The 21,542-nt window shown below is 41.9% G+C and overlaps 1 protein-coding gene across 3 annotated transcripts in view; it reads left to right on the plus strand.

Annotated features, from left to right (window-relative positions):
• spock1 (SPARC (osteonectin), cwcv and kazal like domains proteoglycan 1) overlaps window positions 1–18,261 on the plus strand; it is a 90,401-nt gene extending 72,140 nt beyond the window's left edge. For all 3 annotated transcript variants that reach the window (XM_029442372.1, XM_029442374.1, XM_029442373.1), the window contains 6 exons: window positions 2,213–2,333; window positions 12,708–12,827; window positions 13,127–13,348; window positions 13,813–13,875; window positions 14,512–14,649; window positions 16,841–18,261. In XM_029442372.1, the coding sequence (XP_029298232.1) occupies window positions 2,213–2,333; window positions 12,708–12,827; window positions 13,127–13,348; window positions 13,813–13,875; window positions 14,512–14,649; window positions 16,841–17,037 (861 nt within the window). In that variant the 3' untranslated portion in view covers window positions 17,038–18,261. The remainder of the gene's footprint in view (window positions 1–2,212; window positions 2,334–12,707; window positions 12,828–13,126; window positions 13,349–13,812; window positions 13,876–14,511; window positions 14,650–16,840) is intronic.
• Window positions 18,262–21,542: the final 3,281 nt, after the last annotated feature.

Raw genomic sequence — 21,542 nt, forward strand, 5'->3', positions numbered from 1 at the left:
GGTCCATTATTTCCCTCCTCCTAAATTATCCTTCCTCTCCTCTCCTCTCCTCTTCCTCTTCCTCCTCCTCCTCCTCCTCTCCTCTCCGTCACGGGGGGTGTATGGACCCAAATGCAACACACAGGAAACCAGGAATTGTAGATACGAAGGTTTATTTACCAGGACCGGCAGATACAGGAAATCCCAGGACACATGCAGAGATCTAAGTGATAATTTCACACAGCAGAGGGTCTCACTCAGACACAGGGACCCAGGGTCGGAGATGTAGAAGACAAGCACGAGGTCGGGGACAGAAGGCTGGTGGGTATTCCGGGGATTCAACGAGGCGGGTAGGTCGGAGACAGGCAGGGTCGGAAACAGGAAATCAGTCCGGTGGTAATCGCTGGAGTGTCTGACATAACGTAGAGAACAATCTGGCACTGAGTGAGTGACTGGGAGAGGCTTGAATAAGGGCTTGATTGTGAATTGGCAGCGGCCTGAGCCCAAGGTGAGGTGATGAGGTGGGAGTGGCTGGCTGGTGAGGTAATGGAGCAGACTGTGACACTCTCCTCTCTTCTCCTGTCCTCTCCTTTCCTCTCCTCTTTTCCTCCAAGAGGCCGGCCGACGAAGGGCAGAGCCCTGGAAGAGCTCGCCTCCTCAGCGAGCGCAGCCGGGATCTCCCCCCACTGAGCGTAACGAGACGATGCAACCTCCTTCTCCTGCCTTCCTCTCTCCTCCTTCGAGGAGAGCGAGCCTCTCCCCACTTTTCTCTCCTTCTCTCCTCCCCCTCCTCTCTCTCTCCTCCTCCTCTCTCTCTCTTCTCCTCTCTTTTCCTCTTTACTCTACTCTCCTCTCCTCCCCACTCCTTCCTCTCCTCTCCTCTCCTCCCTATTTTACTCCACTGAGTCAGGTGTTTAAAACACTGTTTCATCAAAACCACATTAACCCCCAGAGAGAGACAAAGATAAAGATTCATGGGGCCTCTCAGTGTGCTGACAGTGACTAGAGGAGGTCATCCATCCCTAGGCTCTCTTTCTCTCCCTTTCTCTCTCACCTCCTCTCTTCCTGGAGAGCTAATTCAATATTCTGAGAACAGGACAGAACGCTGTTCCTTTGTCAACAAATTTCATTAAGCAACATTAGCAGCGCTATCAGAGAGGTGACAGGCAGGAAACGATGGATTTAAATTACAACATGGGAAATGAAAGTGCTGGCAGGATAAGGCTCCTTTGTATGATGCACGATATGTGTATAGATGTTTGTGCACTGTCATGGTCTCACCGTGACAAAACCTGTCGTCATCATCTCGCAAACAGAATTTACATAACTCATTTCAGTTTTCATTATTCCTCTTGGAAGGATCTTGTAATTGGATTTCTTTCCCCCAAATAGTCCAAACTATTTCTTACCCCTCACTTACCTGAAATGAGATTTTACACTGTTAAATTACATTATAAAGTAGTCCATCTTGCTTTTTTGCATTGCATTACGTTTGTACTGCAGTGACTAATAGAATAATGTCACTGGGCATCTCTGTGTGTAATGGTGTATGGCTGCCTAATGGACACATCTGTTCATCGAAGATAAATGACCAATCCTGTGTCAGCAAATCTTTCCCTAATCAGCTCAACAAAGAAAGTTTGAAATTCAAAGTTTTTGTTTATTAGTAATTATATAATTGGAACACAGTTGGAACACAACTCCACGTGTTGCAAAAAGAAGTCTGATTGTATTGAAGTCTATGAGAAAATGATTCTACTTCTCACTTGATTTATTACCTCAGCAAACATTTTCCTGCTGAGTTTATGGTCTCAATGGTTATGAATCTATGAATGCAATAGGACCTATTCATTAAAACTTCAATGCCTGGTCATTGAACATGTCTTTTAATGCATATGTGTAGTCTGCAGAAAAGTAGTTGTGTTAGGCCATGTGCAAGATAATACATTTAACAAAGGGGAACAACAAAAATGCAATATTTAGATATGGAGTACCTGGTGAGGTTGAAACAATGACTTTTTCAACTCCAATAACGTTTTCCAAAAACTGTATTTTAATCATCTCCAAGTCCAAGGAAATATAACCATTATGACAACTGGATTGTTTTAGAGAGCACCTCCAGAGCCACAGAACCAACTGTTCTTACAGACCAAGTCGTCATGATCTTTTTGTGTATTTATGTGGAGCCTCTGAAATAAAAAAAATAATGTTTTTTGTTGTGTTTTTTTAACAGTGTAAGATGGAGTTCCAGAGCTGCCTGTCTAGGAAGACGATCTCAGTCAAATGTGACGGGCTGTGTCCCTGTTTGCCTGGTCAGGAGCTCAGCAAACCACCACATAAGACCGAAAAGGCTGGTGAGTAGTGTAGTTCTCTGGTCATGGAAATAAACTGAGGTACTGTGTACCTTTCTGTTTCGATAGCGATCTAGCTCTTTCCCTATCCATCCTTCAGACTACACACGTGCTGAAATGTATGGATTAATGTCAAATGACTTTATTCATTCATTTATTTCAGCCGTTACATATTTACTTTTCTTTGTCTCCATGTCCACTTCATCTGTTGTGACCACACACACACACACACACACACACACACACACACACACACACACACACACACACACACACACACACACACTGGTAATCCCTCAAGTTCTTTCATTTCTTTCCTGTCACCTCTCCCCTCACTGTTATTTTCTTCCCCTCCCATCCCATCACCCCCATCCCCCACCCGTTTTCTGACGGCTACAGGGGGCAGTGATGGAGTGAGTGTGTGTGTGTCTTATTGTTTGTCATGAAAATAGGATTTCAGTAGATGAATGGATAGATTCTGTCGGAGCAATGCAATCTAAAGGAAAGCAGCACAGAAAAGGATGGATTGTTATCATTACAGGCTTCCTCTCCCAGATGGGCGAGTGGTGGGATTTACTTTTTGTGTGCGTGTGTGTGTGTGTTTGTGAGTCCTTCCATCTATCTATTTGGACTGTTGAATATTTAGACATGCTTATAACCCTCATGCACAAACACACACATTTTGCCCTCACAGGTCTTTTCTAATCGCTCTCTGATTATGAAGCATTTATTAGAATCCAGAGGATCATCAGGCACATTTCATACAAACGCAATGTGTCTGCTAATTAATGACGACTCCCTCTTTATCTTACACTCTCTTTCATTAGCTTAAGGCTAAACTTGACTGCTGTCTAATTAATTTCCCTCCATCTTTGTGCAATAGAAACTTGATTATGTGTTTGGTTGAGTTCGACTCTTGGAGTGAACGGTGTGGATTAGTTTGTGCGAAGAGGAAAAAGTAAACTATTTCCAGATCTTGAACGGTGTCAAAATGCAGCATTATATTAGGTTTCACTATCCGACTCTCTGCTTCGACTCCTTTTCCATTTAAACTTTCCTCATTTTCCTATTCCCTCTCTCACTCTGAATCTATCTTCTTATCATGAATGTCACTGCACTTTGCAGCACAGTCTGTCCTGAGACCATCAGGGAGATAGCAGGTCCAAATGTATGTGCATTCAGAGATAGCAGGGATGATAGAATCTCTCGTTAGATCGGCAACATAAAATGGTAAACAGATGGAGATGGCAGTAGGTGAGGAAAACAGTTTGTGCGTGTCAGATTGTGTTTCTATGGTAACAGCCAAAAGATTGCAACAGTTCGGTATGTGCGATCACTCCTCTGTGTTTACTGATAGCCCGGGATCAAACTGGGTCTGCACCTTCATACCACACTGGTAAATATCTGCAACTAGTTTCATCACTTTTACAGTAAACAAGGTTGTTGTGTTTCCACAGCAGGTTTGTTGCAATGTTGCTTTTACGCTGGAGATTCAGAATATCAGATGGTTTGGACGAAATGTAGACACATTTTTAGGGATTGTACAATAGCCAATTTAACTATATATACTGATCATTGTTATGTTCCCCGATTAGTCCAGGGGATAGGGGAAGTAACAATAAAAAAACAAAAACAAGGAAAGAGAATCAAGGACAACAGAGGTAAGCCTATATGAAAACAAAAGTACAAATTTTTCACAATAAATGAAATGCTTACAAGGACATCTCACAACGCCAACTGAAAACTACTTCCTAAAAAAGTTCACAATGTTTTGACATATTTCAAAAGTGTGTGTGTGTGTGTGTGTGTGTGTGTGTGTGTGTGTGTGTGCGTGCATGCGTGTGTGTGTGTGTGTGTGTGTGTGTGTGTGTGTGTGTGTGTAAGCTCATTTGTGTGGAGGGCAGATGAGGTAAGTATCATGGTGGGTTGACATCAGGAGAAATAAGCCAGACAGGCAGAACTAATCTAATTAAAGTGACACTGAGCTGTTTAATTCAAGAAAAAGTAATCACATAAGAGGTTTTGTTAGACATCCATGCACGTACTGTCATATCAGGCTTTACTGAGGCCAATAAGCTCACTGAGCTTTGATATTTAATATGTTATTATCTGAAGTACTCCTGTAGTTTGATATTACAGTAATTAAGGCACAAGAATATAAAATACCAATACTTTCATTATTTCAAGGCCATTGCTGTTAAATTAACACTGAATCATACGTGGCATAAAAAGCAGGTAGTGAAGGCAAAGCAGGTCGACTGTGTTGGAAATTAATCGCTCACTCACTACTCCCTATTTAACTAAATTGGGATTGCGTCTTTTTTCTGACAGGTTTAGTGTGTCGCACAGCTGTAATTTTCACAATTTAAAATGGAAAAAATTGAAATGAATGGGATTGTGAGTAGTCATTAGTGTACATGCTGTGGACAGGATGTCAGGATCTCTGAGCCCTTTCTATCATGCATGAGATTGCTCAGAATTTGGACATTCAAATAAAATGGCAGGGGGTGGTAAATGTAGCAACTCTATAGTAAATAGGAAGTGATTGCGGACACGGCCAAACGGTACAACATGCTTTATTTTTCAGCAGGATAGCTGAAATGTATATTTTGTTAAGTTCAGTATTGAGTAAACACACAGACTCTCAAAGTAGGTTAGAAAGGTTTATTTGCAAACTTGGTTTTCGGAGTGGAGATAACGGCAGACGGGCTAAGCAGAAGGAGAGTGTTCTTGGGGCTCATCCAGTGACTGACAGGCACAAGGAGCTGTGTTCGATGGCTGAGAGAGAACAGGCAGGGAGGAGACCGGGAATCCAGAACGGTTTGACTGGCAATGCGGATATGAATCTTAGCACAGGGAACAGAGTGGTTACTCAGGAACAAAAATACAGCCATTCAGCAAAAATACTTCTTAGGTCTAAGAGCCTGCAGCAGTTGATTACATGATGAGACGCATGTGTGCTAGCTGCTGGAGCTCATGAGCAGGAGTGCACACGCCTACACACAGACACACAGGGAGACCAGAGGAGACCAGAGGGCAGGAAACACAAGGAAAGGCTAAAGGAGAGTCAGAGGCCTTCACATAATGATGTTTTCCATCGAGGTCAAGGAAGGGTCGTTAGGAAAAGAGATAGGATGCATTTTGACTATTCGACCCCATTCGGCATGTTTATTATTTCTTAATGATTATAAGTCTCTGATGGAGCCTTGTGAGACTGCAGGAGAAATACTATCCCAAGTCTATCAGATAATTATTATTTTTATTTTTATTTAAAGATAAAACTTAGTGAGGAAGACAACCAGTCTCTGCTAAAGAAATCACAGATTCAACCCTCAGTAGAAAACAATGGTGAATGACTGTTATTCCATCTCTCACTCACTCACCGATTGTCACAGATGCTGCAGTATACTGTTTATTTGGAGTGCGGTGCTAATATTGTTTTTTTTATTTGACAAGTCCGAGTGAAAGGCTTCAAATATCATATTTGACGAGTACCTCTGCCTCAACCACACTAATAACCTTCATTTTTCACAGTGTTAGCGTGACACTCTTTCTCCTCACTCCCATCTCTGTCTGTTGCTCTTTTATTTTCTGTCTCCAATCCATCACTTTTGCAGAGTGTTGGGTTAAAGTTCAACCTTCACGTCTTTCGTCATTCACCTCACATTTATCTGCCCTTTTATTCATTGCACAAAGGACTGTGAGAGGTTAATTTTTTTTGTTGGTTCAAATTGGCACGAATGGATCCTGCAAAGCCTCTACGGTGATGTAAACAACAAAGACACGAGGCAGAAACCATCTTGAACTGAGAGAAATTAGAAAGATTATCAGAATATTACGGCAATATTACAGGTTAATTGTATGTGTTAATTGCTAAATTTGGTGTAATCTTTATTTTAATGACTAATTAAGATCTTGCTAAATTATCACATAAATCTGATTTGCTCAGAAAGATCCATTGATTCTTTGGTCTGCAAAGGTTAGCACATCGACACAGAGGCACTGAGATTTAATTTGATCTGTCATTGCACTCCGAGGCAGCACAGGTTGAACATCGTCACTCTCTCACATAAAACAATGACTCGAGCCGATTCAGCAGCAATTCAGCTGGTGATCATGTGTACAGGCTTAGATGCGTACAAGAGATTTTTGTTTTTATAATAATGGTTCTTTTTTACAGTTACAGTTGAGCATTGACAAAGAAAAGAGAACGGGTAGATGTTGAAAAATTAAAAATGTCTTGGCAATTCTGTCTCACAGCTCCACAGAGAGCACGCAGGAGAACAGATTGTGTTCTCCTCTCGTCTGCCTCCACACTTCCTATCCTCTCCTAACACATGCCAATTGCTTAGGGATTTTTTTCCAGATTGTTGACTAGTGTGAAGAGTGCCTGTAGAGCCTTTTTAGTATGTCCTCTTAAGACTGTCCTCACTAAAAATAAATAAAAAGCTGCATTGGTCATTTGTTCAAGCACTTAAAACAAACAATGTTTACGTTTTCCTGACAAACTGTGACGAGTGGCCAGAACGGTTGGGCATATCATTTTGGCACCAGAGCCTACTGTTAATCAACAGTCAGTGTTTTTAACCGTGGCACGTTCACATCATATAATTCAGAGTGTAATGACGACCAGCCGAGTGGGGAAAACGGTTTCAACAGAAGTGTCATCAAAGCGGTGGTTAAATCATTATGAGCAGTTACTGTACATCTAAATAAATCAATCCAACTTTAACAGTAATGCAGCCGCTCCAAATACGTTACACAGCAAACACAGCTTATGAAGGCTGTTTATCTGGTGTGGTATTAACGTCCATAATGAACAATCTAATTAAGTTGTAATAACTGGGAATGTTTCATATTCTTCCAATTCTAATGACATTGTGTGAAAGCAGCATTGACCAAGTAGCTCTTTTAGAAAATAATCCAAACCTTAAAGGCGCTACGCAACCATCGTTCGCCTGTCCAGGTGTTTTTACTTATTTTGCCTATTTAGCCCTCGTCTCAAGACTGCTGGAGTGTCTTGACTAACAATTCCAACACGGGCATGTCACAGTAGGAAAATAATTTTATAGTCTAAATAGCCTTTAACTGGAGACATGGCAGTTCAGAAAACATTCAAATAATCGCTTTTGAAAAGGTTATTTGGAAGTGTTTTGGAAGACACTGATGGTTGTGGGTCATACCCATTCCCTAATTATCAATAACCAAACTTAACTGTTATACTAATCTGAATGTAAACCTAAATCAAAACCTGCCATCCAAGTCCTAACAGCCAATAATTGAAGAAGCATATTCTCAGTAAAATGTATCAATTTCCCAAAAATAGTCTCAGTCCTAAATTTAAAACTTAAACTGTTTCTGGCTCTCGCTTTGTACCTGTCTCACTACTATCTCTAACCTGACTACTATCTCTACCTGTCTCCCTGTCCATGCAGACAGTGTATTACTGATTATTATCTGGGCTAACCTTAGCTCACTGCCAGTGAGATTGTTCTGGAGAGCTGATAGCTTGAGGCAAAGAAAATGAAACATACTCTTGTATCTTTTTAATGAATCTGACCTTCTATCTTCCTCGTATCTCCTACCTGACTGTCCGTTCTTTCCCCTTCTGTTACCTTGTTAAAAAGTGTCACCTCGCTCCATCGCATCTCTCCCTTTCAATCTGCCTTTCATCTTGATATGAACAGACCATGCTCCTGATGTCTCAAGGTGATCACCACACTCTTTTCCTCTGTCTATAGATTCAGAGCCACTCGTTATCATTTATAAATGAGAAAGTACAGCAATGTTTGGATACAAAGCCTGACAGCTCCTGATAGTTGAAGTTGTATATTAGGAAGTCTGGAGGACACATTTATTTTACGACCTAATCCGGCCTGGAGGAATTGTCACCATATGTAATTTGGGAATGTTGCACTCGATCACCTCTTAATGGCACATTCACAACATCTGGTGATGGAGCTAGACTGTTGCATATTTGTGCCAAACTAAAAGGGAACAAAGAGGATGCATCTCCAAAAAGCATAACGGACACAATGTGTTAATTAAACTGACAGATCTTAAACCTAATGATGAATAAATGATTGATATGTAGCTGGGTATGGCACTTTTTTATTTTTGAAGATCGTATGCTTTAAATGGGGTGTTTTCATACATGTGATAAATTTCAGCAAGAATCCTTAAACGGCTGAATTTCAAGGATGCTATGTCATCGAATCCCGTCGAAGGCCTTTTCCAATGTCGAGGATCCTTCAAATTCTACCAAGGACTGAATACTTTATTCAGAGGGTTTTCAAGGATGCATGTGTGTATCCTCCGCTCTCCTAACACCCACAATCCTATGACTCAGCATTTACTGTCCCTTGATTTAGAAACAAAGAAAATGTCCTAATAACCCTTCAGCTACATCACCTCAGCAGTCTGCCAAAATCTGTTACTGAACACATTTGAGGCAGGATATTGGCAATCCAGTTGAGGTCTAATTTAAAAGTTTGTTCCAACTTTCTGCGCTCAGCGACAGACTCGTTCAGCGTGCTAACAATAGCACAGAGGTCGGTAGCGGCAGAGAGACAGCATTTAGACTCGGCATACTTTCAAACTATCTTGCTGAGTTAAGTAGTTATTCCGACCAAACCAGAGTTGGTGATTGTTGTGACTAACTAAGATCGTCTGTTATGATCAGCGAGTTCAAATTAAAGTTTCTGTCATTGGAGCCTGGTGGCTTTGAGGAGAGCATATTAATTGTATGTTTTGTAAAATAACAATAAATCCTAATAATTGTCCAAACCCCTGTTGATTTTATTACTTTTTGTCAATACTGCCTTGCTGTTTTGAATCTGTTTATGTTGTTTTGAGCAATGTAAAATCAATAATCCTAATTAATTTCTTGTGCACACCGGCTCCCTCGCTAGTACTGTTCCAATGAAGCATCGTTGACTTTGAGAAACACCCTTTGATTTTGGATAAGTGGAATGCCTCATGCAGTTGTGTTGCTCCGTTGCTTAGCAACACTCTCGTTAAGCGAGTAGCACAAAAAGGCCGACGACAGAGAGAAACAGTGTGTACCTAAATAACTTTCTTTACCTGGCAAAACTCTTTTTCACCTGTTTAACAGATGAACAGTAACTTTTCACTTGTTCTTAAGTGATGAACACAGAAGGGAATGCCTTGGATCACCAGAATTTATTTTTCTCATATTTGCCTCTAATTGCTTTCGCAGGTAGTTCATCATATACAAACAAGTTTTTGTATTGTGCTCTATTTGGCCAGAAAAGTAGCTGAAAAGTTGTTTCTACTTTGTGTCTCGTGTGATGGCTTGCAGTTTAGCTTTCGTTTTTCACGTCTGGAGATCTGAAAAAAACTACAACTTTTTAGCCAAAGGCTTCCAGCTGCCAATTTTAAATCACCATATTTTGATTTTGTTACATTTATGGGTCATATATGTTGCTAAAACAAATATAAATCTCTACATTTAAACAAGAGACCCTCCAGTTCCTTGAAGCTGATGAGGTGCCAACCTTTGGTTTTTCCTGTAACACAGGAAGCTGAGTCATGAGTAGTGATTGCCATGTTCAAAGGGTGGGTTTCCTCCTTGTTGTACACACCAGTTATGATTGTATAAAGCCTCTTTCATACCACTGCTTGGTCATAGTCTGTTTTGCAGTATCCCATAAAAAAATGTACATTGCAAAATTACTATCTGCTCCATTGAATATGTTTTTAGACCTGAGGAGGTAAAACTATCAGAACATTTAGACAAATGTCAGAAATATGTTTTCTTTCTTTCCTGTCCTGTTTATCTTTGTACCTACCCGTGGACTGGCTTTGATCTTGGTTGTGTGTCTGGCATCTTTAAGCCTGCCTGACCCTGCTGTGACTCAGAAAGAGAGAGAGAAAGAAGAGAGGAATGGTTAACAGACCATTTTATTTCTGTGTGTTGTGTCCTTCAGTGCGTGAATGTTTTCAGTTCCAGCTTTCTGTTTCATTGCTCAACAAAAGGAGTCCTTACACAGGCAGCAGTGTCGGGCCTGTCCCAAACAATTTGGGTCAAACTGAGAGAGAGAGATAAGAGGGGTCCATTGGGACTCATTGTGGGGCGTAGTGCATAGTCCAAGAGACTTGAGAGGAAAAGATGGATAGAGCAGTGGAGACAAAAGAGTAGAGGAAGGGGGAGAGGGACAGAGGGACAGAGGGATATCAAAGAGAAAAACGAAACAATCTTCGGACTCTATAGGGGGATGTGCGAAGGAGAGAGATGGGAAATAAAGCACTCAAAGCAATTTAGGTGGGAGAAATAAATAGTAGAGTGGGCATATCAAAGTGGTCTTCTAAGAAACTGAGTTAAGTAGAGCCAGATGTGATAAGTGACTTCCATTGAATCTCAGAAAATTGACTGAGCTCGAGCAGAAAGACAGAATGTAAATGAGTAAGCAGTACTGGGAATTGAGCAAGAAGTCCTCAAAGGCAGCAAAGGAATCCCAAAAGCAGTGAGTAATTGAACTGGGGAAAACTTGGTGTGGGGATAAAGAACGGTCAAATAAATGAATGATAAAGAAAGAAAGAGCACACAGACTCCACAGGAAGAATTTTAAATGGGAGGTGAAGACGGATAATGTTGTGGCTGTGTGGTATTTTGCTACTCTTTCTCTACTCCAGACTGTGGAAATAAAGAGCACTCTAAAATGTTATCTGTCTGTTCCTGAAGGGCTATATCACACACACACACACACACACACACACACACACACACACACACACACACACACACACACACACACACACACACACACACACACACACAGACCACCTTGGGATTCAAAAGGTAATGTCACACAGATAGTCAGCCAGTTAAATGTTATCGGCCGTCTCCTCAGCTCCAGTCAGTTACCTGGGGCCTCCTCTGTTTTATAGCAGCTGCAATAATGACACAATCTCAAACTATTACTATAAAATGTGTGTGTGTCGCTGTGTTTATGCGCATATTTGCATCCACGTTAGGACGCAGGACATGGAATAAGGAGTATGACTTCACAAAAACAGAAACATCTCTCAGTCTAGCAACCTGCTTAAAAACTCCCCCTGGCTCTGTGGCCTGTGTGTGTGTATGTGTGTGATCCAGGGACCAATCTGCTCTGTTCTCTCTATTAGAGTAAATATATGTGTTAACTCAGTGTGTGTATGTTATAGAGAGACTTTGGATGAGATTACTTTTCTCTCTGCCTGATATGTCTTTAGGATGTCTTTAGAGTAACGGGGTTTTCCCTTAATCTTTTTAACATCTGAAGTTATTCTCATTAAATTGTTGTGATTTGTACTTTGTACTGTAGACGTGACTCTTTGAACGCTCGAAACCTTTGCATGTTTTGCAGCCTCAATTCTGAAATAAGAGTGCCTTCACAGGAATGCTAACAACCTCCGTCTGCATTTTTCTATCAGTCACGACAAAGCTGGAGCGTTTTGGATCGCAAAACTCAGCACGAGGTGGAAAATGGCTCTTGTCCTTCAGGCACAGTTATCAAGCTCTCAAAAGAAACAGAAAAAGAATATATGTCAATCACAGGCAGGAGAGAGAGAAAGGAAGTCGGAGATTGACAGACAGAGGCGCAGAGCGAGACAGGCGGAGGCAGAAGCCTGCTCGGATTGCAGGCAGACCCTGTCGGTCCCACAGGGCTGAAGGAACGAGGGAGTTGTTGTTGACAGAGGCTGGTTTATACTTTCAATTAGGGGTATCATTAAATTTATTTTTCAGTTTCAGCTCTCTTTGGGTAGTAGCATATAGAGTAGCATCAACTTGCATGACAGTGTTGGATAAGCATTCTGTTTTGGTTGTGCAGTGTGATCACGCATACAAACACAAACACAGATTAATCTCCACCGTGGAGAAAATGCAACTATCAAGAGGCCTCTCACTGAAATGACATTTGGGATTTCAAACAGATCTTTGTCCATTGGTTGTGTGTGTGTGTGGGAATGTGAGTGCATCGTTTCCCATGTGGATACATCAATCATCTGAACAAGAACATTAAATGGTAAATCAATAGAGATGGCAGCAGAAGAGGAAACTCCAATGTGTGTACTGTGTTTGTGTGTCAGATTGGGTTCCTATGGTAACTGTCAAGAGATAGCAGCAGTTCAGTATGTGTTATCACACCACTGTGTGTACTCATGGAGAAGAGTTGGATTAGACAATGAAAAGAAAGAACACAGAGGAAATGAAATGAAAGTTTGATAAGGTGCAAGAGAAGAATTGTTTTTTTTCTCTGATGACAGCAGTAGATTGACAGTTTCCCCTCTCCTCATTATTTCCTCTGTGTGTGTGTGTGTGTGTGTGTGTGTGTGTGTGTGTGTGTGTGTGTGTGTGTGTGTGTGTGTGTGTAGCCTGCACTGACACAGAGCTCCACAGTCTGGCTGCAAGACTAAAGGACTGGTTCGGGGTTCTCCACCTCGACGCCAACAGAGACCTCAAATCCTCTGACAGCTTCGACTCCGCCACTGGACGTGAGTACATCACCTGACAAAATGTGTGTGCAGCCCTTTCCTTTTGAACAGCCAAGCTTTTCAGTCCTCATCAGTGTAGTTGTTGACAGCGACCGTGCACTGTTCTCTCCAATATCAATGTCTGAGCACATGTCAGCTCTGCCACGGCACACACTCAGATACACTCAGAACTCAGTGTGATACTTGAAAAAATATATATAAAAATGTAAGTGACTTGAACATTTTCTGCAGTTTCAAAAATGTTCAACTTCAACAACTCCATTATCTATTTTTTCCTTTCTGTCTCTTTTCTCCGCTAGATTTTGACACCAGTATCTTGCCCATATGTAAGGACTCTCTGGGCTGGATGTTCAACAAGCTTGACATGAACTTTGATCTCCTGCTGGACCAATCAGAGCTGAGTGCCATCTACCTGGACAAGTATGAGCTGTGCATGAAGCCCCTCTTCAACTCCTGCGACTCCTTTAAGGACGGCAAGCTGTCTAACAATGAGTGGTGCTACTGCTTTCAGAAACCTGAGGGTGAGGAGGGGGAGATGGTTGAATAAAAAACTGCCGTTTTAATAATAAAAGCAACAATAAGATGGAAACAGTTAAACAATTTGAGACTAATGCACAAGAGAACAAATTGATGAAAATGTCAACATAATGTAACAATAAAACCAATAAAACTTTTAAATATTACGATTTCTGGTACAAATTGTCTTTAAAATGTGCATTTTGTACTGAGACTGTGGTCCTTTAAGAGGATTATGGATTGAGGAGGATACAGAATAGTGCAGGCGAAGATTACAAATTCGTAGTCGATGTCAAGAAAGAGGCAGTTCAGGAGAGTGCATAGGGATGTCCAATATAAGAAATCAATACGATGTTAGTGTAGCGTATGTAGAGTAGATGGTAAGACAGAGAAAGAGCCGTTTCAGTGAAATTAGTCGGGTAGAAAAACAAGCTCTATTAATCAAACTCTTTTGTTTTTTTGGATGTAGGACTGCCCTGCCAAGCTGAGAAGAGCAGGATCCAGAATCAGAGTCGAAGGAAGAGCCTCATAGGTTAGTCTGGATGATTGACAGCTGTCAGTCACTGACTCATGTCCAAGGAACCAACATAACCACTTTTAATGTCACTATTTTCAACAGTTTCAAGCAGGGAAAATAAATCAGGAACATTAAACACAAACACACACACACACACACACACACACACACACACACACACACACACACACTATAAAACCCATCCTGACATTTTGTACACATGTCATCTGTCCCCTCTGGGCAGATCTTTCAGTGTTGTAGCTCACAACAAAACAGCTTGAAAAATGTGCTTGGACTGGGTCAAATGAAGGTAGGAGTACGTGTGTGTGTGTGTGTGTGTGTGTGTGTGTGTGTGTGTGTGTGTGTGTGTGTGTGTGTGTGTGTGTGTGTGCGTGTGTGTGTGTGTTATTGAAAGTGACTGCTTCCCTTTAAGCAGGATGTATGGTTGTTGTCCTGCAACCTTCACAGCAGTAATTGATTGTTGATGTCCCTCTGTGAATACACAAGAACTTTGGTCACAACTACAGGACATGCAGCCTCTGCCTGCTGAGGATGGATCCTCACTTTCTGTTCTCCACCCTTTTTCATAACGCTATTGACTTCCTTTTGTATAAATGTATTTCCCTCCTTTTTCTCCTTTTCCATCTTTAGGCTCTTACATTCCCCGTTGTTCTGAGGAGGGCTACTTCAAACCAACGCAGTGTCACAGCAGCACCGGCCAGTGTTGGTGTGTGGACAAATATGGCAACGAGATCGCTGGCTCCAGAAAACAAGGCAACCCCAACTGTGGTAAGACTACACACACACACACACACACACACACACACACACACACACACACACACACACATACACACGGCACTCCAACACATGCACACGCCTATATGTTGACTTATAGATAAACAAGGGTTTTGGTTGTGTTGTGTTTGCCCTTATTGGCTCCCATTTGTCTATCTGCCTTTCAGAGTTAATGCTTTGATCCAGGTGGACTGCTGTCTGTCTTTTATCTCAGATAACAGAGACTCTAGAGCTTCCGTTTAAAATATATATACTGAAACACGAACAGTACCACAATTCCATCTTTGTTCTAATTCTTCGCTCAGTATCTCTCCCTGCCTCCTTTGATCTTTATCGGTATCTACGCATCAGTGATCATTTAAGAAATAGATAACATTAAGCATGCCTCTGGAGCCAGCCTGGCTGGTTTACTATCAGTCATATGTCTGATTCTATCTACCTCTGATATTCTGCTCATGTAGCTTTGATAAAACACCAGCATCCTGCAAGTCAAGTAGAAAAATCTGTCACACTTGTCAGCAGAGAGCAGAGTCAAAAGATTTGTTATAAACGTGAATTAATAGCAGAGACCGAGTTGCATCTTTTAGAGGAGACTCAACGCTTTCTGCTAGGCTGATGTTGGCATCCAAGCTAATGCATTTAGACAAATAAAATGTACAATTAAGTGCTTTGATATGTCAAAGTCATAGTTAACAAGCCAGTGGTGGAAATTCAAATGAAATGGTCAAAAAGCCAATAGAAGCACTTTGCTGCAAATCAATGGCCGAGTGGTTTCTTTGTGGGGAAAAAAGAACAATAATTAGCAAAAAAGAATCGAGGCAGATATACTGATTACCAATCAAACAGCCAGCTCGCAGTCACAGATTACGGCTCACTCGAATGCCAGTCTAGTCCAAAGCCAGTAATTGCAGCTTCCAATATTGATGAGGTGTCTCTCCGGAGTCACACACACACACACACACACACACACACACACACACACACACACACACACACACACACACACACACACACACACACACACACACACACACACACACGCACTGAAAGCAGCAGTCCTTTGTCTCCGGTCTAACAAGCTCATCTAACTCTAGCTGAGTGGCCCGGAGTTCTCCCATTCGGCCTTGCATAGAAAAAACAGGTAATGCGGCAGCTCATCGCTCAATAGTCTAAACCCAAGAGCACCAAACTGATTTTAACACTGTAAGTGCCACTCAACCAGAGTACACTTGTACCTGGGTGTAAATGGGCTGTTTTGGACTGAACTCAGAAGGATTTTAACGTCCCAATTTCACAAAACGCTGGAGGCAGCAGCTGAGATAATGACTCCTGTTTTGTACTGTAGCTACACAGCATGCAACATTAGTGCCAAAAAAACTGATGTTTGCACTGAAGCTGGCTAAGCAACCTCTTGACTGCATTGTGTTGTGTTGAGTAGAGGAATGGTGGATGGGAGGCTTGTGTCTACTTCTTATGCTCTTCTTTTGTGCTGCCAATTATTGTCTGGATAGGACAACAGAATATAAATACTGCTCAGTCATGACTATATGAATATAGTTGGCTCATCATGGTCTGCTCTGACTAATGTTGTATTTTCACTGCATGGTACAGTATGGCTCTACTGAACTCTACTCGCTCTTTTTTTTTGGTTTTCCATTAGCAGAAGTTGTAGATATTACCTAGTACCTGGTACTTTCTTTTTTTACCTTTTCGGTTGAGGTTTGAAGTGAGCTGAGCGGATACTAAAAGGAACAGAACAAAATAAAAAAAGTTCTGAAGGTGAGTCAAGTCAAGTACCATTCAATGGAAACACAGCCATGCTAGCAGCTATGTTAGGCTACACTTATGCACAATGTGCTACAATGAGGAGTTCGTATATATGAGTTGTTTATACAAACAAAACACAAATGTCAGCCTCAGGGTTGTGCTTGACGAAAAAGTCAAGGGATCATCCAACTCTGTAGGATTCTTCGTCTGTACAAACTTTGTGCCACACAGGAGATATTAATATGAATTCCCTCAATTTGTGCAGAGGACTGAGCTACACATCCTTGAGCATATCTCACATGAACTGGTAACTGACCCCACACTACTTGATCTATGGCAGGTGTAGTCCCACAGTATTCAGATTCAGGATCTCTCCATGCTTCTAACCTCTCTGTGTTCTTGCATTTCCCTACAGATGAGGACCAGGAGACATCAGGGGATTTTGGCAGCGGCGGAGCTGTCATTCTCCTTGACGACCAGGAGGAGGAGCCATCACAGAGCGGGCGGAGCCGGCAGAAGAAGAGACGGGGTCGGATTCACCCCCGAGGAGCCATCGAGGACGACGAGGACGAGGAAGACGATAAGGATGACGAGATTGGCTACGTTTGGTAGCTCGGCTCCATTTTATTACGCCATCAGTCGACCGGAAACTCCGTTAACTCAGCACAGATCTGAAGCCATTCCAATGTCTCCTCCTCCAGTTACTTTGGCAGCAGTCCATCTTTTGGCTCCTGAACTTGCTCTTGTGATCCCTGTCCCGTATGTCTCTCTTCAGTGAACCTCATCAGACCTCTTCCTTTTCAAGTGTTTCACAGACGGAAAACCGAGAACCTATTCGATTTCAACAACAGCTGTCAAGACCCAGTCAGAATTCAGCTCCACTTTCTGCCTCTACCTTCCCCCAAACCTGCAATCTTTAACCTCTTCTAACATGGACTGACTTCTCTATTTTCTCTATTTCTCCCTCTGTCTCCTTCTTTCTCCTATTATGTCCCTCTCTCCTATATCTTGTGTGTCCATGTCAGAGCCTCTGGTCAGTCTGTGAGCCCAGATACATTAGCTGATGTACTGGATGTAAATATGTTTCCTCCAGAAAGGCCAGATAGTGGATTAAACCCTCCCTGTGCTTCATCAGTGGTCTCATACTCGTATTCTGTGTTCCACCGTCGGGCTCCTTCCAGTGTGCAAAGATGTTCCCACAACACGTTCCCAGGCTCTGAGATGCTCCCTCTTTCTCTGTTATTTCATGGAGGATTGTAAATTATTTAATCGTTGATCTTGAATGTCCCAGAAAGCCCAGGAAGCAATGAGACTAATGATGTATTGTCGTTGTTGTTGCATGTTTCTCATCGTGTTTCTGTAAAAGAGAGATTTACCTGGCCAGGTCTAGCTCTTTGCATCTCAAACAGAAAGTGATGCCTAATTGGCTGCTACAATACTTTGTTGCTATGTTGATGCTGTCTAGTGTCTTTTTGGTTCTTCTCCCAATCTCAGGAGGTATAGGAAATTGCATTGCAGAGCGATAGCAGAGTAAAAAAAGAGAACTGCAAGGCCTACAGTTCAAATCTGCGGTGTTTCAGCCAGCTTCTTTTACTAATTGGTCAGTAGGGCTTCTGAGGCTGTTTGGCTGTGCATAGACACTAGAGGAAGAAGCTGCTCCTGAGCTGGGAGGACACATGAAGTCGGGCGAGCAGAGAAGAGGCTCTGTTCCGCCTCCCAACACTGGATATGTTCGTCATTTAAAATTGAAATCCTCACCATGTCAACTAAGTGAACTTTTATTTGTAACTTTGAAAATTTAAGTAAAGTGGCACTTTGGGTGTCTTTTGAACCTTACAGGTCTGTGTCCATGTGTCTCTTGTTCTCCAGGTGATGTACCATTTTCAGCGTAAGATTCGCATTTCATCTTATTTCACCAAATCATGATGAAATAAAGCACATGTCTTTCCTCACTGTGAAACCACAAACACATTTATATGAGTTTCTCATGCTTTTTAGTTTTATTGTCTCTGGCTCAGGTTTCTCTGCAGCAATCAAAGCCCTCCATCAATTCTGACCTTTTCCAACCTTGAGAAAACAACCGCTCCCGTTAGAAGCAGACATAAATGGAAGCAGTAACAAAAAGAAATCTTATCACTTGCCTTTGAAAGGAGAGAATCACAAAGCCAGCAGTGCCCAAAAGAACATAAAAGCTTAATGAGTGTTTTTGTAATCTCAATGGCTAATGGGACAGCTGACCCCACTGGGTTGAAACAGCCCGCTCAGCACTTTGAAAACACATTGTACCAACAATCGAAGGCTAAAAGGACGACAAAATCTTCTGGCTTGAAACAGCCTATTCAGCAGTTCACAACACACTCTGTCAGATACAATAGAGAGTGGTCTTAACTATGTGCATCAAATTATGCCAGTAGCTGTGGAGGTATAATCACCCAATTCTGGGACCCTGGCTAGTGCAGCATCTTCTTCTGTCACCAGGCTACTTGACAAAAGCTGTAAAGAAAATGTCTCATTCATCATTCATCACATGCAGTGTCTGCTGACTTTTTTCCTGCATTGCAACCACCTTATTCTTTACCTTGCATGAATTATGGGCCCAACTTCCTATAATTCTTTCACTGAAGCTGCGTCTCCAAGAGTTAGCAGAATGTTAGAGGCGTCTTCCCTTTTATTTTATTTATTTTTTTAAATAAATATGTGGGAACACAGTTTATCACAACTTAAAGACAACGATGGCCAGATTTGGAGTTACACTTATCTGAGAGTTAGATGTGAAGGTTGATACCACTCTCATGATTGTTCAGTTAATATGAAGCTCCCACCAGCAACCGGCTAACTGAGCTTAGCACAAAGACGGGAAATGAAGAAACAGCTAACCTGGCTCTGTCCACAGGTAACAAAATCAATCTACCAGAACCGCTAAAGTCCACAAAATAACACGCTATATTGCCTTTATTTAGCCAGGCTAGTTGTTTCCCCATTCCCAGTCTTCATGCTAAACTAGCCTTATACTTCCATGAGCTGTAGCATACTGCTAACTCTCACAGATACCAGTTCAGAGAAAGTAATGACTGGAAGTTGCACCCATAATTCACAAAAGGTATACGGGCTAGGAATAAGGTGGTGATGGTCAAGTGTTCTAGTGGTACAGCTTCCAAATACAACACCAGATGGTTGTGAGTTCAATACCATGACTGCCACCATTGTGCCCCTGAGCAAGGTACTTAACCCTGAGTTGCTCCAGAGAGACTGTCCCTGTAGTTCACTGTAAGTCGCTCTGGATAAGAGCGTCTGCTGAATGACCTGTAATCTTAAGGTATTCACATTTTCTATGGAAGTTTATTTTTCCTCATAATTTGTAACTTCAGCAACCACAAAACACATCTATTGCACAGCATCACTCACTTACAACTCTGTCTTCTCCATTGTCTTCACACACACACACACACACACACACACACACACACACACACACACACACTCACTCAGTATTGTTTCTATTTCCCTCCGCTCTCCCACTATCTCTCCTGGAGTAAGTTCCATCTTCAGCTCGATAAGGGAGATGCGTGGTTGGGTTTTATCCTCAGGGCACTTCGTTCCTCTGTTTCATTTCTCTATTGGCTGCTTTTTTATTATCCACAGATGGTCTCCATGGAGACCGCTGATTGGGTACCAGTGGGGGGTTTACACAATGGGTGGCCCTTTTTTGGGACAAAATAGAGCAACTGGATGAAGTTTGCCATTTAATGTGAGATGCTGTTGTTCGTTTTAAGTTATGTGTGTTATTAGAAGGCTTTTCTTTCATCAGGGTGATTGTTTTGGAAACTTGGAGGCAACAGAAATAAGCTGTATACAATATTCACACATCATCGCCTTTTAAGATGAGAGCAGACAGAGCAACTTTAAAAATTCAGGCAGACAATCGTCACTTGCTGGCCTTTTGCAAATGTTTGACCATGCCCTAAGGCTTCACTAGTCGACAACTGTGGAGCTGAGTAGGTAGCGTATAGTTTACAAGTCTTTTTCATTAAAAACAACTGCCTGCTGTTGATGAAAACTACGCTAATGAGAGTGGTGAGAATGAAGCAAAGCTTATGGGCCATAAAACCAAAACAATAAACTGAATGATAGTGAAACGCTCCCTAATACTGAGAGGAACTGCAGATTGTGGAGATAATATACTGTGGGTTCTTTAATATGAGTCATTTCTTCCATTATTAATATGAAAATATTGATTGTAGCAGCTTTAAAACAGTTTTCTCCACTCACTCAAATCCATATTATATTAAATAAAGTTTAACTTGTACTGCATCATCTTAATATGCAGACGTTTAGACCACTTAAATGAAAAAGACCAGGCTGCTTTCATTTTGCGTGCCTATCATGTGCCAAGATTGCCACTTTAGCAGGGGAAAAGTCCAAGTGGCTCTGCAGAGTCCAGAGTGCTGCTGGTTCTTCCTGGTAGTTTTCATTCTAGTTGTGTGATCAAGGACCAATTTAGACCTGCATTCACAGGGGAGAGCAATTAACTACCTGACAGAAAAGAGCTCCTGCAATGCTCTAGGGCCCGAAGACCAGATTTGAGGATCACTGGTCTAAAGCCTGCCTATGTAATTGCAGAGACATTGTAATAAGTAGGGATCATCTCCCCCTAATCGGTCACAGCCCACCACTTCCACTCACACTCTCTTTCATGCTTGGCTGCCGCTACACTAGCCAGCTTGGTGAGTGTCGCAACAGATCACGCACGTTTCCTGGATCATTCGCTTCGATGTGGTTACAACACTATTCCAAATTTGCAAATTTAGAGAGAGATCATACCGTTCTTCTTGTTAACACTCCGCCAGTGAGGTCCCTCTGATAGCACTAAATTGCTGGGTGTAGACCTTTGCTAAATAAATTAAACAGGAAACAATTCATGAGCTGTTCCAGTGGCTTCACTGCTGGCAACGGTGATAAATTAAATTGAAACTTTCAGGGGAGCAGTGATGCGAGACCAAACCACATTAAAAGGAGTGTCACATTACCCTCACACAATAAATGCATTTACCTATTTGGGTTTTCTAATTAATTTTTTTCCCTATTATGATTGTTGCTTCTCCGTCATGTCCACCAGG

The sequence above is a fragment of the Cottoperca gobio genome, chromosome 10 (assembly GCF_900634415.1).
Source record: "Cottoperca gobio chromosome 10, fCotGob3.1, whole genome shotgun sequence".
NCBI classification, from domain to species: domain Eukaryota; kingdom Metazoa; phylum Chordata; class Actinopteri; order Perciformes; family Bovichtidae; genus Cottoperca; species Cottoperca gobio.